The 18603-nt window shown below is 43.6% G+C and overlaps 1 protein-coding gene across 1 annotated transcript in view; it reads left to right on the top strand.

Annotated features, from left to right (window-relative positions):
* Window positions 1-17037: 17037 nt before the first annotated feature.
* CHD5 (chromodomain helicase DNA binding protein 5) overlaps window positions 17038-18603 on the top strand; it is a 192126-nt gene continuing 190560 nt past the window's right edge. The window contains 1 exon segment of the mRNA XM_030222487.1: window positions 17038-17196. Coding sequence (XP_030078347.1) covers window positions 17053-17196 — 144 coding nt within the window. The 5' untranslated portion in view covers window positions 17038-17052.

Here is an 18603-nt window from a genome sequence, read left to right as displayed (position 1 = left end):
ATTGACTTAGCGATAAGGTCTCATGTGTTAACTGGGCGATAATTGTCAGCACATGTACAATGCCGATTACCACCCAGTTAGCGCCGCGCACCAGAAAAGTTCTGGCGCGCCTTCTGGATGCGCATACAAAATGAAATTACCGCCCAGGTCGCGCGGTAGCCGGGTGGTAGTTCCAAATTGGCATGCATTGGGCGCATGTAGGCACCTACACAGCTTAGTGAAAAGGCCCCTAAGTGCCGCTGAATATTTTATTTATTTATTTATTTATTGCATTTGTATCCCACATTTTCCCACACATTTGCAGGCTCAATGTGGCTTACATTGCTCCGTCGTGGGGTCACCACGACAGAATGGCATATACAGTTATAATTTCATAAGAATATGGGAAGCATAGTATATAAAAGCATCATGTATATACTATGCATCATGTATCTCGGAAGAGCAGGTAAACACGGCAATGCACTAATGTTCAAATGATGGATCGTTATGGTATATTTTATTAAAGAGGTAGGTCTTCAAGGATTTCAGAAAGTTAAGTAGGTCGTGCATTTTTTTCAAAGCAGTTGGTAGTGCATTCCATAGCTGCGTACCTATGTAGGAGAAGCTGGATGCATCGGGAAAGTAAAACGTAACTACAAATGCAATAAGGATCATCCAGCCTTCCTGTAGTAGTCGATAACTTTTCCTTTTTTAAACCCCCAATCCCCTCACCCAAAAAGCAGACTCCCACCGCCCTCTAAACAAACAATTCCCCCCTCCCTTGCCCCCATCCACCCCCCCATCTCCCCCCCCCAAATCATTAATTTATTTTAGTCCATTGACAGGTTACACTAGGCATTAATGAGTTGACTTCTTGCGGCGGGTTGCAACGTGTCCCAAAATTTACTCCATGTCAGCTGTAGGTGTCTTCTTCCTACTGAGTCCATCTCCCTTATTTCACACCTTTCAGTTTATATTTTAGTCCTTTGTAGCTGGGGAAGTGGAGATTCAAGAGTGTACGAGATGATTTTTTAGAGTTCCTGGGTGGTAGATCTATGAGATTTGACATATAGACCGGAGCATCTCCATGAATAATCTTGTGAATCAGGGTACAGATAGCAATTTGGTGGCCAGAGTGGATTTAACTGGGCAGGAGCCTATCCTGCCCAGTTAAATCCTTTTGAATATTGGGCGGATAGTTCTTATCTAGGAGTTTCATAACTGAATTTCTCACAATCTTAGGGGCCCTTTTACTAAGCTGTGTAAGCGTCTATGCATGCCCAACATGCGCCAAATTGGAATTACCACCCAGCTACTGCACAGCTCTTGCAGTAATTTTATTTTTGGCGTACGTTTGATACGCGTCCGAAAAATAATTATTTTTGGATGTGTGTATCGGACACGCAGCAAGTGGCATTTGACATGTGTAGGTCATTACTGCTTGGTTACCGCGTGAGACTTTACTGCTAGGTCAATGGCTGGTAGTAAGGTCTCAGACCCAAAATGGACACGCGCTAATTTTGATTTTGCTGCACATCCATTTTCGTCAAAAATTTAAAAAGGCAATTTTTGCAGGCTCGCCGAAAACACACCTTAGTAGAAGGACCCCTTAATTCCAACAACATATTAGCACAAAACAGAGATGTATGTAGGAAGAGAAATCCAAGATGTGTCCTGCAGTATGGGTCAGGAAATGAATTACTTGTTGAAAGCTCAATCTACTCATAGAAAGCAATGACTTTTATAATTCTGATGGTTATGCCTCTGTCTATGCAACTAGCATCCTTTTGGTTTTGGCCACTGCTGTGTCATATTGTTTCTGAAGCTTGAGATCCTCGGTCACTATCATCCTATGGTCCTTCTCCTGGTTCATGCATATCAGCCTCTCTCTTATTGCAATACAGTTTCTTTGGATTTCAACTCCCAAAATGCATAACTTTGCATTTCTTCACAGTAAAGCTTAACGGCCAAGCATTAGCCTATGCTTCTAATTTTTGTAGATCACTCCTCATGCTATGCACTCCCTCTGGGGTGTCCACTCTGTTGCAAATCTTCACATCATCTGCAAAAAGGCAAAGTTTTCCTTCTATTACTTTGGCAATATTGCTCAGAGATATTGAACAGAATCAGTCTCATGACTGACTTCTAAGGCAAGTCACCTTCTTACCTTCTGAGTGAATTCCATTTACCACCACCCCCTGTCATCTGCCAATGAACCAGTGGTGAGAAATCCCGGTGCTGCCGACATCTGCAGGAAGGAAGCAGCTGAGAAGGAGGGGAGAGGAAGCACTGTATTTGATTAGCGGGTCCTCGGCATCCCCACCAGCAAAGATATGGTTAGTTTGCACACCCACAGGAGGGAGGGGGGAGAGGAATGTGTTGCCCCCCCCCACAATCCATCCCTTGGCACCCCCAAAAATGGAGGGCTGGCTACACTCCTGCAGTGAACCAATTTGTAATCCAGTTCACCATCTTGGGATCAATCCCATCACTGACTGTTCAGTAAGAGAAATCAATCAGATTTGTTTGGCCTAATTTTCTTTTGTAAAACCATGTTCTCTCAGATCTTGCAACCCATTGAATTCTAGAGTGGTGACAGTCCTTTCCTTCAGCAGAATCTGAAGGCCTAGTGGTTAGGGTGGTGGACTTTGGTCCTGGGGAACTGAGGAACTGAGCTGGATTCCCACTTCAGGCACAGGCAGCTCCTTGTGACTCTGGGCAAGTCACTTAACCCTCCATTGCCCCATGTAAGCCGCATTGAGCCTGCCATGAGTGGGAAAGCGCAGGGTACAAATGTAACAAAAAAAAATTACTTTTCTAATCATTGAGGTAAGGTTTACTGCCCTATAGTCTTGGTATAGGTTGCACTGGAAAAGACTTTATGGTTTCTTTTTGGGTCTACTTTCTGAAGAGAAGATGGCTTATGAGGCTATTATGCCTATGTGTCTGACTGTAGCAATTTATATGTTTATTATTTTTTCCAAGCCAAATTTTCTGCAGTGTTAAAAAGGTCCAAGAAGATCCTGTTAACCACATTTTTTCATCTACTTATATGTGCGGACATGAGCAAGTCCCAGAAAGTAGGCTATATATTGTGACAATCAAGCAGGCCCTGCTTGCCAGGACAGTAAGGAAGGATCAAGCATAATGAAATATTACTCACCTTAGAATCCAATGACATGGCAGGAAAGGTTCTTTAAGTCTGTGAGAACTACATGTCCCAGAAGGCAATGAGACTTCCTGCTCAGGATTGCTGAGTCAAGAAAGCCTTAGAGAAAAGAGTATCAGCCAGCACCTTGCACAGCTGGAAGTAATTAACAGCAGTACAGCCTATTAGAGTGAAGAGGTTAAAATAGTTGTTCTGACAGGGAACTAGAGAGAAAGGAAGAGAAAAGTCCTCAGAGAAAGCTAACAAGGAGAGAGTTAAGGTGCTCTCTGCTTAAGCTGGAGGAAGGGGAAAGTCCCATATGGAAAGTTAATAGAGAGAGAGCAAAGGTGTTCCCTAGAAAAACTGTAAGGCTTGACTATTGAACCTAGGTGTCTGGATCTTCCTCTCTCAAGTGTCTCTTAGCTGGCAGCAGAAGCAGTAATGGCCAACACAGGAGATAACTACCTCCACAGTGAGGAATAAAGATCTCTGTAGGAAGGGGACAGGGCTAGCAGGATAGGAATTTCTTATGGGCCAGAAAGATCATTTGTGGTTGTTTTCAAAACTTTAAATATTTTATAAGCTTTTTATTATCTATGTCTGTGTAATTCGGGAGTCCACTCTCCCTTATTGTAGTGGAGGAGTAACCTAGTGGTTAGTGCAGTGGACTTTGATCCTGGGAAACTGAGTTCGATTCCCACTGAAGCTCCTTGTGACTCTGGGCAAGTCACTTAACCCTCCATTACCCCTGGTACAAAATAAGTACCTAAATATATGTAAACCGCTTTGAATGCAGCTGCAAAAACCTCAGAAAGGTGGTATATCAAGTCCCATTTCCCTATTTGAGATTCTACATGGAATCTTGCTACTATTGAGATTCTGGTGCTACTATCTAAGATTCTACATGGAATGTTGGCTACTGTTTGAGATTCTGTTGCTACTATTTGAGATTCTACATGGAATGTTGCTATTCCACTAGCAACATTGCATGTAGAAGCCTGCCCTTGCAGATCAGCAACGCGGCCGCGCGGGCATCTGTTTCTATGAGTTGGACGTCCTGCATGTATGTGCTGGACATCAGACTCACAGAAACAGAAGCCTGCGCAGCCGCATTGCTGATTTGCAAGGGCAGGCTTCTACATGGAATGTTGTTAGTGGAGGAGTAGCCTAGTGGTTAGTGCAGTGGACTTTGATCTTGGGGAACTGAGTTCGATTCCCACTGCAGCTCCTTGTGACTCTGGGCAAGTCACTTAACCCTCCATTGCCCCTGGTACAAAATAAGTACCCGAATATATGTAAACCGCTTTGAATGTAGTTGCAAAAACCTCAGAAAGGCAGTATATCAAGTCCCATTTCCCTTTCCCCCTTTCCCTTATGACATCACAATATCAGAAGTGAGCCAAGTATTGGGCAGTGAAGCCATTGTGACATCACTGATGAGGTTAGCTCTTATTGGTAGAATGAGTGGAGGAGTAGCCTAGTGGTTAGTGCAGTGGACTTTGATCCTGGGGAACTGGGTTTGATTCCCACTGCAGCTCCTTGTGACTCTGGGCAAGTCACTTAACCCTCCATTGCCCCTGGTACAAAATAAGTACCCGAATATATGTAAACCGCTTTGAATGTAGTTGCAAAAACCTCAGAAAGGCAGTATATCAAGTCCCATTTCCCTTTCCCCCTTTCCCTTATGACATCACAATATCAGAAGTGAGCCAAGTATCGGGCAATCAAGCCATTGTTACATCACTGATGAGGTTGGCTCTTATTGGTGGAATGAGTGGAGGAGTAGCCTAGTGATTAGTGCAGCGGACTTTGATCCTGGGGAACTGAGTTCAATTCCCACTGCAGCTCCTTGTGACTCTGGGCAAGTCACTTAACCCTCCATTGCCCCTGGTACAAAATAAGTACCTGAATATATGTAAACCGCTTTGAATGTAGTTGCAAAAACCTCAGAAAGGCAGTATATCAAGTCCCATTTCCCTTTCCCTTACTGCCCCTCATTTTATAGGTAGTAAGGGCTCGCATGGTAATCCTATATTAATCAGCACAAAGTAATGTAGATGTGCTAACTGATTAGTGCAGACACGCCTCTGCCCCCAACAGGCCCCCTCCCAGAAAAATTATAAAATACTAGTAAAAAAGCCCCGTTTCTGATGCAAATGAAACGGGGGGCTAGCAATGTTTTCTTCTGTGTGCATGTGGGAGTGTGTGTGTCCCTGCCCTCTGCCCTCTCTCCCCTCCCCCCTCTGAGTCCTTCACTGTTACAGAGCCAGCGATTTGATTTCCTGCTCTGCTGTTTTCCTTCACTGACTGTTTGTGTTACAGAGAGGGCGGGGCAGACACTCATGGGGAAACCGGATATCTCTCCCCCTTCACACTTCCGTCTGGAGGCTTCATAGAACGTTGGTGTTGCCTTTTATACAGAGAGATCTTTTAGCGCACGGGTAGCGCAGACACCCACAGTAAACTATTGTAAGCTTCAGTAAACCCGTGGGTAGTGCTGACCACAGCTTAGTAAAAGAACCCCTTTAGTAATTTTGAAAACTCTGAATTCTACATCTATCTATCTAGCTAGAGAGAATATTTGTAATTAAAATATTTTCTTATATCAGTAATAATTATAAATATATTAGTTATAGATTACCAGCGGTGGAATTCAAGCAAGTTCTATGCACTACACGAAGCAAGTCAACACTATAAGAACTTCAAGAGAAATAGAGATTTAAAAAAATATGTTTAAATTAGGTGTAGTTACTAATTTGCAAACAATTAAAATAAAACCCCAAACAAAGCAAACGAAAACAACATTGGTTCTTATATCTTTGTGGGAAAAGCCGTAATAAATCTGAGCTGAGCCATTGTCAGGAAAGATTTTCAGTGTAATGCAATTCTCATCTTAATAGTCGTGTTTCCAAGTTTTCTGCCTATAATTTAATTTTCCTACTAATGTTTGTACTTGACTAGATAGTCACAGCTTATCTGATTTGCAGCCTTGGACACTTATGGTGCTAGGTTCACTCTCTTCTTTATGGCATCATGCCATGTTTTTCCACTGTGCACCATTTAAAAAAAAATATCATTCCAGGCACTGTTTCTTCTGGGAACCCTATGCTGTCCGTCTTTTGCTGGCATGTACATCTCTCGGCTATGTCATTAACATACCTGCCTTATGCATTCTGCTTTTAAGGATTTGTGTTGGGAGCCTCATCTCACTGATGCCAGCAAATCATACAATCTGTCAAACGCTGTCTCAGCAGAGTCAGAAGTCCAAAGATTTATTGCCGTTCTGGTTTAAAAGAAACCATGCACTGGAAAATAATTCTATTCATGTCTTCTTTTATATATGACTCTCATCAGAGTCAGCTTTAGGGTAATAACATGATACACCCGGTCACAGGGATGGGCTGTCGATTGCAGTGACCTGGAAAATGTTAACGACATTTCCCATGTTGTTAAAACCCAAAAACAATTAGAAAAACACACAAAAATTCATGGTTATTTGTTTGCCAATAATGGGGGCCCTTTTACTACGCGTGCCCAACGCATGCCAAAATGGAGTTACCGCCCGACTACCATGTGGCTCTTGCGGTAATTTCATTTTTGGCGCACGTCCAGTATGCGCGTCTGGAAAATATTTGTTATTTTTGGGTGCGCGTAACGGACGCGTGCCAAGTAGCATTTTGATATGCGTAGGTCATTACCGCCCGGATTCTTTACCGCTAGGTCAATGGCTGGCGGTAAGGTCTCAGACCCAAAATGGACGCACGGCAATTTTCATTTTGCCGCACATCCGTTTTCAACAAAAAAGATATTTTTTTGTAGGTGCGCTGAAAAATAATTCTGTGCACGTCCAAAACACATGTTTACACTACAGCAGGCCATTTTCAGCGCTCCTTAGTAAAAGGACACCAGAATGTCTACTCTTTTGAAAGCATGTGTCCTATTTGGAAAAGGATGCACTGTTTTCCTGATAGTGCCCATTGTACATTTGCAAACCACTGTACATAGGCGCAAGCTAATGGAAAAGAGTGTGCACTCATTCAGAAAGAGTGTGCACTGTTTCCAAATAAGGCACACTTTTTCAAGATAGTGTACACTAAAATGTTATTGTTTATTCAGGTTTCATATACCGCCTAGAATGCAGGCATGTCAAGGTGGTTTACAATGTATAAAATACATTTTAAAGCATGAAAGGAACTCAATAAATGGATAGGAAAGATCATAAGGTACACAAGAACGCAGCAATCAGTTCAGACACTCTCCATTTATGCTCTGGGACAAAGATCCTGGGCTTTGTTAGCTGTGAGGATTATTGCAAATCTCGGTAGTGGGAAGGTAGACTGGGTTTTGGTTCTTGAGTAACAAAGTTGAACATGGCACGGCCTGGATTAGCATTCTAGCAGAAGTGGAGGCTACTTCAGTCATTTTTTTGTCACGGAGTAAACAAAATGAGAAACAACGCAACACAATTATTTTTTGGTTGCCCTTCCCTAATACACAGTTGCTCAGCTTGGGAAGTGGTCTATCAATAAGGAAGGTTCTGGATGACATGGAGGGGCATAATCGAAAGGGACACCCAAGTTTTGCTTAGGATGTCCTTGCAAAACGTCCCGGTGGAGGGGCGGGGAAACCCGTATTACTGAAACAAGATGGACGTCCATCTTTCGTTTCGATAATACGGTTGGGGTCGCCCAAATCCTGAAATTTAGTTCATCCTTAGAGATGGTCATCCCTAGACTTGGTCGTATCTGATTTTCGGCGATAATGGAAACCAAGGACGCCCATCTCAGAAACAACCAAATGCAAGCCCTTTGGTCATGGGAAGAGCCAGCATTCATAGTGCACTGGTCCCCCTCACATGCCAGGACACCAACCGGGCACCCTAGGGGACACTGCAGTGGACTTCATAAATTGCTCCCAGGTACATAGCTCCCTTACCTTGTGTGCTGAGCCCCCCAAATCCCCCCCAAAACCCACTACCCACAACTGTACACCACTACCATAGCCCTTATGGGTGAAGGGGGGCACCTAGATGTGGGTACAGTGGGTTTGTGATGGGTTTTGGAGGGCTCACATTTACCACCACAAGTGTAACAGGGAGGGGGGGATGGGCCTGGGTCCGCCTGGCTGAAGTGCCGTGCACCCACTAAAACTCCTCCAGGGACCTGCATACTGCTATGATGGTCCTGAGTATGGCATTTGAGGCTGGCAAAAAATATTTTTAAATATGTTTTTTTAGGGTGAGAGGAGGTTAGTGACCACTGGGGAAGTAAGGGGAGGTCATCCCCAATTCTTTCCAGTGGTCATCTGGTCAGTTTGGGCACCTTTTTGTGCCTTGGTTGTAAAAAAAAAAAACAGGACCAGGTAAAGTCGTCCAAGTGCTCGTCAGGGACGCCCTTTTTTTTTCTATTATGGATCGAGGACGTCCATGTGTTAGGCACACCCAAGTCCCGCCTTCGCTACGCCTCTGACACACCCCCTTGAACTTTGGTCGTCCCCGCGACAGAAAGCAAAAAAGATATTTTTAAAAATTTTGCCAAAAGCGAACATGTGGCAAAAACAAAATTGCCGTGCGTCCATTTTGGGTCTGAGACCTTACCACCAGCCATTGACCTAGCGGTAAAGTCTCATGCGGTAACTAGGCAGTAATGACCTATGCGCGCCAAAAATGAAATTACTGTGAAGGCCACACGGTAGCCGGGCAGTAACTCAGAATTGGCGCGCATTGTGAGCGCTGAAGGCACTTACGCAGCTTAGTAAAAGGGACCCTTTGTCTGGGAGTTTCTAAGCGGACCAATATGTAAACCAAGGGATTCTCTTTTTCTACTCTCAGCTGAAGGTGTGATCATCAGTATTTGATTATGGATGGGAAAATAAAAGAGGAGATGTGAAGGGGCAGAGTTCAGTTATCTCCTTGCTTGAAAGGTCATTCCCATAGAAATGTAAACCGATGCATGGAGAGCAGCTTTTAAACTCGAACATGGAGGGGGGGAGGGAGCCAACAGTCATTCAGGATCGCCTGATTCAGACCCAATTATCTTTGAAGGATACTAACAAAACAGAGAGGTTGGAGAATCCTGATAGAGAGGTTGCAAACCATCCCTGTCACCTGCTAGGCAGGTTGTAAATACAAACGAAAGACATACTTTTAGAAATGTCTGTATGCAAATGCTAGAAGTCTAAAAAATAAGACAATAGACTTAGAATTTGTAGCCCTGAATGAATAAGTAGATATACATAGTAACATAGTAACATAGTAGATGACGGCAGAAAAAGACCTGCACGGTCCATCCAGTCTGCCCAACAAGATAAATCATATGTGCTACTTTTTGTGCATACCCTACTTTGATTTGTACCTGTGCTCTTCAGGGCACAGACCGTATAAGTCTGCCCAGCACTATCCCCGCCTCCCAACCACCAGCCCCGCCTCCCAACCACCGGCTCTGGCACAGACCATATAAGTCTGCCCAGCACTATCCCCGCCTCCCAACCACCAGCCCCGCCTCCCAACCACCGACTCTGGCACAGACTGTATAAGTCTGCCCAGCACTATCCCCGCCTCCCAACCACCAGCCCCGCCTCCCACCACCGGCTCTGGCACAGACCGTATAAGTCTGCCCAGCATTATCTTCGCCTCCCAACCACCAGCCCCGCCTCCCAACCACCGGCTCTGGCACAGACCGTATAAGTCTGCCCAGCACTATCCCCGCCTCCCAACTACCAGCCCCGCCTCCCACCACCGGCTCTGGCACAGACCGTATAAGTCTGCCCAGCACTATCCCCGCCTCCCAACCACCAGTCCCGCCTCCCACCACCGGCTCTGGCACAGACCGTATAAGTCTGCCCAGCACTATCCCCGCCTCCCAACCACCAGCCCCGCCTCCCACCACCGGCTCTGGCACAGACCGTATAAGTCTGCCCAGCACTATCCCTGCCTCCCACCACCGGCTCTGGCACAGACCGTATAAGTCTGCCCAGCACTATCCTGCCTCTCAGAGATCTAGCGAAAGGAGGATGTCAATGGGTTACAAATTATATCACAATGATACAGTGAATTAAATTGGTGGAGGAGTAGCACTATATGTTAAAAAGTGCATCAAGTCAAACAGGATAGAAGTTCTACAGGAAACAAAATGCACTGTGGAATGTTCATGGATGGAAGTTCCATTTGTGAAGGGGAAGAGAATAGTGCTCGGGTTGTACTAAGTTTTGAAGAAGTTGCTGAAGGAAAATATCATAAACTGTTACTAAGGTAGACTTGGGGAAATCCCCTGCTTATTCCTGTGGCTAAGTAGCATGGTTTTGAGATCCTGCCAAGTACTTGTGAACTGGATCAGCTCACTGGGCTATAGCCTATGAGTATGTGCGTACATTTTGGAATACCCACAGAATGACCTACCTATAACCACACCCATTTTTGCCTGCACACATTAGAACTTAGGTGCACTGTGTTACAGAATACGCTTAGCAAGTTATGCACGAAAATTCTAATTATTGCCAGTTAGTGCTCATTATTGCTTGTTAAGTGCTGTTAACGCTGATTGGCTTGTGAAGCTAATTAAGTTACGTGTGTTGTTACAGAATATGCTTGGATTTCAGCGCAGATCTCTAGGCATGCTATATAGAATCCGGTGGATTGTGTGTGCTTAAAAATAGGTACCCCCCTATCTAATTACCCTCTTGGACCTAGAAACAGGAGGAGGAGGATATAGCCAGAGGTACTGCACTCTCATTGCCCTCCTCCTCTTAACAAGGACAGACAACATTCAGACACTTGGGATCCAGCAACAAGAAGAGAAAGACAAGCCCGTGGTGCTGAAATGTCATAGTACTCTTCATAAGCAACGGGATTGGCACAGATACCACTCCAACCATGTAGACTGGATGAAGGGGGTCATCAGGTTTAAGTGGCTCACAGGTCTTATGCTTATAGTAACATAGTCAATGTAGGCAGATAAAGACATGGACGGGCCATCCAGACTCCCAACAAGATGACCAGAGTTGAATCTGGCACTCTGCACAGTTTTTACTTTTCATGATTAAACACTGGTATACTTAATCTCTGCCTCTCCCTGTCAATTTTGGGGCACAGACCATAGAAGTGTGCCTGGCACTGGTCCTACTTCCCAACTACTGGGGTTGCCATCAAAGCTCACTCCAGCCTTGGTCCTGATCTGTTTTTGCCTTTTACAGGACCCGGACTGTAGAAGTCTGCCCAGTATTTTGTTTGACATCCCTGCTCTAAGATGTGTGATGTACAGGGCTTTTTTTGAGGGGGTATTTGGGGGTACTGAGTACCGGCACCTTTTCCATTGTCTGCTAAAATTGACCCATGGACCCCAAGTTTTAATGAAAGAGCTCAGGCTCTACACACCAATTCTGCCTTGCCATAGATTCTGTGACTGATTGGAGGAGGCCTGGCTATTGTGGGGTGGATACCTCAGTAATCACTCCACCCCTGAAGGGTGGTCTAGCATTTGAGTACCGGCACCTTTTTTGCTAGAAAAAACATGCTGGTGATGTAGCCCTATTGTGATTTCAATTGTTCAGGGCAGACAGGTTCTGCAGGACTCTCAGGGGACCCACCTACCTTGCATGATTGAAAATGGGAGATTTGCAGTATCATCCCAATGGTAAGAATAGAGGCAGTGGACTCCCACCCAACTTAAAGGGAACATCAAAAGGCTTCCTCCTCAACTCTGTTGCCTGGCCTACATTAGTGAACCTCCTCACCCACTGACCACAAAAAAAAAGAAGGGAAATCTTTATATTTAAAGTAACTCTTGAAGACAGTGCTCTCGATTAATGTTTATGTTTTTTCATTTTTGCAATACTGCCCCTCACTGAGCTGAATGCAAAGTGATTTAAAAACACTAGGATAGTGTAATGGAAAGGAACAGCAAAGACAGAAATAAGGAGGACACACAAATAAAGAAAGTGTCTACCAACCCTGGATGTTATGGACCAGATTCTCCTGCCCCCTACCTGAAATAAACACAAGCACGAAGTAGTAGATCTTCAGGGCTGCCTCACACTTTTTGGTAAGAGGATTCACCACAAATAATTGGTGGGAGAGAATTTCATAAAAAGAGGGGCAAATAATAAAATGCATAAGAGTGAGTCAAGTCGAAATGTTCACAAGAGATGAGTTAATCACCCAAAGATTCCATCCCTGGGAGTGAAGCATCCTAGAAGGTAAGACATTACTAAAGAAGAAAGATACAAAGGTAGTCCTGTAGAGAAAGCTCTGTAGGGAAGCAAAATTGTCTTAAAATGAACCTCATTCAGCACTGGCAACTAGTAATTTTGATAAAGGGGAGGTGAACACAATCCTATTTGGATATTTTACATACAACCCAAATTGCTGCAATGTCAAATATCGGCAAATCGAACCCCACAGTATACAGAATTACAATCGTCAAGCCTAGACAATTCAAGATGTACATCAATGTACGCTGAGCTCGAATGTCCTGGAAATGTTAAACACTCCATATCCATAGAAGAAAGATTTAATTGTTTTTGAGACTTTGTACTCAAAACTCAATTGAGAATCAAAAACAACCCCAAGATGGAGAATTTGATCTGCCAAGCGAGCCTGGCAGCATAGGGGAAATAGCTGGTTAAGAAAGATGTCCTGAGATCCATAACAGAGGAAGACTAATAAAGTAGCCAAAGTAGAAATATCATCAGAAGAAGATTTAGAGAGCCATCACATCACATCTAGAATATCTAGATACAAAATATCATCCATCTCTCCCATCTTCTGTACACTCATGTCAAATACCCAGAAGAAAATAATTTATCTTACAGACTCTGATTGCATTTCTTCAGAGTATCTCTCAAATATATCTTCCATAGCTCTTGAGGTAACAGGACCATATCTTGGGGAAATTTAAAAGTCTCAAGCTCTTACTCTTAGCCAAATTGTCCAGAGATTTGACCTTACTATGGAGATCCAAATTATTCTTGATGTATGCCATCCCAGCAGCCTAAAAAGAGGTTAGCTGTGACTGCAAAATAGTCTCTTCCTGTTCCATTTTCTGGAGCCTCTCACTATCTTCATCCATTTTAAGCAATGCCTTCTTGGAGAAAACAGATATTCGACATATAAAATTACAAAGCATATTCTCCATCCTAGTAATTATTTCCTAGAAATATTCCAAAGATGCTTTCCTGATAGCTGTTGAAATTGTAATTCCACTGTGCAGCAGGGGCATAGCTTCTAATAAGGAGCACCTGATGGAGCTTGAAAAAGAAACACTGACCTGCTTCAGGTCCTTTTTAGCTCCTTGATGTCCAGAAGCAAATTTCTGACCTGATTTTCTGGGGATATCAGCTGTTCCAGATTCCTAGCAGTGAGCCCCACATTTACAACCCTTGCTGGCATCTGTTACAGATCTTCCTCAATTTCATGGATCAGTTGTGTGTCTAGAACCTCCATTCCTGCCAACTTACTGACAATAAATGTCATTGGTAGCAAGAGGAGGAAGGGAGGGGCTCCAGCTATTGCTGAGTGTAATTTGTAGTCCTTCATGGAGAGATTAATGAGACTCCCGGACAGCGTGGTGTCTATGTGGACCTTTGTTTTTTCCCAGGCCTAGATTAAAAATGTTGGTGCTCAAAGCCAAGAACAGACAGCAGATTCCAGAAACAGAGGTCAATGAGGGGGTATAAGTGATCCAGAAGAGAACCAGGGAAAGGCTATCATGCCACACAGGGGTGCTCCTTTGAGCAAAAGATGCACATAGCCCCAAGATCTTCTTTGGTCTGATATGTGATGCCTTCAAATTTTGGTGTCCTAGGCAGTTGCCTATGAATAAATCTTGGCAAGTGTGTGTCTATAGAGCAGGGTTTCTCAAGAACCGCAAGGCAGTCTAGTTTTCCTAATGGAATTCTGCTTTCTCTTCCCCCCCCCCCCCCTCCTTTTCTTCTTTGATTTCTCCTTTTCTATGTAATTACACATGTAAACTGCTCAGATAACTTCTGATGGGTGGTATATCAAATAATAAAGAAACTTGATATTCACAAAAATATGCATGGCATACACATATTTGCATACAATGGAGACAGTGCATTCAAGTTTATCTCATGCATATTAATTGTGGATATCATGAAAACCAGACTGGCTTGGGGTTTCCTGATGATTGAGTTGAGAAACCCTGCTATTTAGCAGGACCTTTGGAAAATTGAGCACTGGCGTCCCCCTGAGAAAGAAGGTTTGAAATTTCTGTGGGACATTGGAGACTTTCAGTGACCGCTGTTGGCGGCTAGTCTCACTGAAATTTGTGCTTGGCTGTGATGACAGCCTATACTGAACTCTCTTTTTGGCTCTTTATCAGAAGATATAGTAACATAGTAAATGAGGGCAGATAAAGAACTGTATGGTCCATCCAGTCTGCCCAACAAGATAAACTCATTTTACATGGTATGTGATACTTTATATGTACACCCAAGTTTGATTTGTCCTTGCTATTCTCAGGGCACAGACCATAGAAGTCTGCCCAGCACTTTTCTTGTACTAAAATTTCTGAAGATTCTGGAATCCCAAAGAGTTACAAGATTCCGGAATCCCAATTAGTAGCAACATTCCATGTAGAACCCCAAAGAGTAACATAGTAACATAGTAAATGATGGCAGATAAAGACCTGTACGGTCCATCCAGTCTGCCCAACAAGATAAACTCATTTTACATGGTATGTGATACTTTATACCCGAGTTTGATTTGTCCTTGCCATTTTCAGGGCACAGACCGTAGAAGTCTGCCCAGCTCCCATTTTGTTTTCCTATTACCGGCGTCGCCACCCAATCTCTGCTAAGATTCCGCGGAACCATTCCTTCTAAACAGGATTCCTTTGTGTTTATCTCATGCGTGTTTGAATTCCATTACCGTTTTAATCTCCACCACCTCCCGCAGGAGGGCATTCCATATATCCACCATATGGTTATGTTATGTGTTTTTCAATAGATATAGCTGAAATCTCAGCAGAAATCCAGAACAGTCTCGCCATCATGGTCAATTGGGCTAACACATTTAAGTTTAAGCTTAATCAGGAAAACACGCAGTGCCTCATCCTCTCCTCCCAGTTCAACAAATCAATACCGGGCACGATTACTGCACGGAACTTCTCTATCCCTGTCGCTGCAAGTTTGAAACTCCTTGGGGTCATTCTGGATCCCCATTTGACTCTTGATCATCAAGTTTCATCAATTACGAAGTGAATGTTCCTTTCCATGAGGTCCCTTAAGCATATCAAGCAGTACCTACCATTTGCCCTATTCAGGACACTAATTCATTCCCTTGTCTTGAGCCATTTCGACTACTGCAATGGAATTTACACCGGCTGTAAGGAGCACACCCTTAAGAAACTCCAGACAGCACAGAACACGGCGGCGAGGCTGCTATTTGGCAAATCTCGATTTGAGACAGCAACACCCCTTCGTGAGAAGCTCCACTGGCTCCCAATCAAAGAACGGATTGAATTCAAAGTCTGTGCTCTTACCCACAAGATTGTATACGGGGACGCTCCAGTCTATATGTTCAGCCTGATCGACCTCCCACCCAGAAATTCCAAGAAGTCGTCCCGCACCTATCTCAATCTCCACTTTCCTAACTTCAGGAACTTAAGATACAAGCTGCTCTTTGCCTCTTCTTTTTGCTTCCAGTGTCCCCGTTATTGGAACGCTCTGCCATCAACGTTAAAAGAGACAACCGATCACAGACTATTCAAGAAATTCCTAAAGACCTACCTATTTGATCGATCATTCTCCTCAGCTGCTTGATCTTCTGCATCCCTGCCTTCCTTTCCCCTGCTGTTTCCCTTCTTTCCCCTCTTCTACTTTATTCTCTGCTTTGCACTAGTACTATTATGCTGTATTTTTCATCAAACGTTGTAAGCCACATAGAACCTGCCTTGGTGGGATTATGCGGGATATAAATGTTCACAATAAATAAACAAATAAATAAATATTTGTTACTCTGTATTTATGGGATTGACTTTTTTGATGCGAGATTTGGCAGGTAAGAGCAGTTAACTATCAGTTGCTTCCTTTTCTGCATATGGTAGTGTTTGATTTATTTTCATACGTTAAAGTGGGGAGCAAGTCTTCTGACCAAGAAAGACCAATAGAAGCAGACTGCTATAATGTGTTTATTTCAACATTTCAATCATTCAGATGAACTTTAAACCAGGATGTGGTAAAAAGGTAATAGGAAATAAATCTCTCTACGTCATGAACTAGAGATAATGAAAAGATAAAGATGGCTGATTAGTGATAGTTCTGATGCTGATTTTGCACGCTGGGAAGCAGACTGAGGCCCATCTGAACTTTTCAAATATTAAAATGTCATCATGGAAGTGAAAGTTTAGGTGTCCAGTCCATTCATTCATTCCCCCCTCCCCACCACCACCAGAATAACTAAGTAAATAATAGTTTATTTTACTCCAACTAGTCTCAGGTCTCCTCGTATCTATTCTTTTTTTTCTCACTTGATATGAAACCAAAACAATGATAAAGCCCCATGATTTGTTCAAAAGCGAATTCACCATATTTATTGAGGAAAGAATGAGTGTGAGAAAGGAAGTCAACTTCTTACCCGGTTGGGTCAATGTTCATAGAATAACATGGTTGCTCATCAAATGCATTCTAGATAGTGCAACCGGATAGAGCAGTTTATAAATGTTTTAAATAAATAAATAGTCCTTGTTCAAGGTAGAAGTTTATATAAAACAACAGAGTGGTACCAGGGTAAACAGGGGGCCAAGTAATCTGGAAGATTCCTGTGAATTTTCTCGTTTACGAATTCTGAAATAAATAGGAATATAGGGTTTGGAGATGAGGAGAGCCATTCATACACACTGTGAATGCTCTTACTGGATGCATTTATGTTTTAGGGAAGTGATGAGGAAGTGTCAGAAAATGAAGAGGAAATGGAGGAAAAATCAGAGAGTGAAGGAAGTGACTATTCCCCCAATAAAAAGAAGAAGAAAAAGCTTAAGGAAAAGAGAGAAAAAAAATCTAAACGAAAAAAGAAAGATGAAGAAGAGGAAGATAATGAAGATGGAGGTGTAAAGGTAACTAAAATTATTACTTTATGGCATCTTGGGCATTCCCATGAGAAAGTATCAAAGTGAGGATCTCGTATACTAAAATAACAATCTGAATTAATTCAGTTACAAAGAACCTTCTTTACCCTGAGCTACAATGTAGGTGATAAAAGTTAGTCTCTAGATCAGTGGTTCTCAACTCAGTCCTGAGGACATACGCAGCTAGTCAGGTTTTCAGGATATCCACAATGGATATGCATGAGATAAATTTGCTAGCACTACCTCCATTGTATGCAAATCTATTCCATGCATTTTCATTGTGGGTAGGTGTGTCTCGAGGATTGAGAACCACTGATAATGTCATCATTTATTATTAGGGACATGCTTTCATTTTGAAATGCAGTAACATGAAAACTTTAAAGACCTTTGTTGTTTCATCTACTGTCATTTTCAAGATGAAACAGAAACTTTCATTCTGTTCTTGCATTATAGCTCACACTACATTTCTTTTTTAAAATGTAAGCAAACGTGAGTAAGGGTGAGCCGGGTGACAGAGAGGGGCACAATGAACGCAAACGCCCATCTCCATGGGCGTCTATCTCCGAGAACGGATATGTGAAGGGGCGGGGCAAACCGTATTTTGGAAAGAAAATGGGCGTCCATCTTTTTTCCGATACTACGGTTTGTGCCAGCCAAATGCATCGGATTTGTGCGGATTTGAGCTGGGCGGTATCATTTTCAGCGATAATGAAAACCGAAGGCACCCAGCTCAAAAACGACCAAATCCAAGGCATTGGGTCATGGGAGGGGCCAGGATTCGTAGTGCACTGGTCCCCCTCACATGCCAGGACACCAATTGGGCACCCTAGGGGGCACTTGTAACAATTAAAAAACTAAAGTTAACTACCTCTGAAGTCCATAGCTCCCTTCCCTTGGGTGCTGAGCCCCCCAAATCCCCCCCAAACCCACTCCCCACAACTCTACACCATTAGCATAGCACTTATGGCTGAAGGGGGGCACCTAGATGTGGGTACAGTGGGTTTTGGGGGCAGTTTGGAGGGCTCCCATTTACCACCACAAGTGTAACAGGTAGGGGGGGATGGGCCTGGGTCCACCTGGCTGAAGTCCACTGCACCCACTAACAACTGCTCCAGGGACCTGCATACTGCTGTGATGGAGCTGGGTATGGCATTTGACAGTGGCATACAGGCTGGAAAAAAAGTTGTTAAAGTTGTTTTTTTTTTGATGGGAGGGGGTTAGTGACCACTGGGGGAGTCAGGGGTGGTCATCCCCGATTCCCTCCGGAGGTCATCTGGTCATTTAGGGCACTTTTGGGGGGCTTGTTCGTGAGAAAAAAGGATCCAAAAAAAGTGACCCACATTCACACTAAAAACGCCTTTCTTTTTTCGATTATCGGCCGAGGACGCCCATCTC

The sequence above is a fragment of the Microcaecilia unicolor genome, chromosome 13 (assembly GCF_901765095.1).
Source record: "Microcaecilia unicolor chromosome 13, aMicUni1.1, whole genome shotgun sequence".
Taxonomy (NCBI): domain Eukaryota; kingdom Metazoa; phylum Chordata; class Amphibia; order Gymnophiona; family Siphonopidae; genus Microcaecilia; species Microcaecilia unicolor.
The sequence above is the reverse complement of the archived record's forward strand: the minus strand, read 5'-3'. Positions and strand labels throughout refer to the sequence as shown.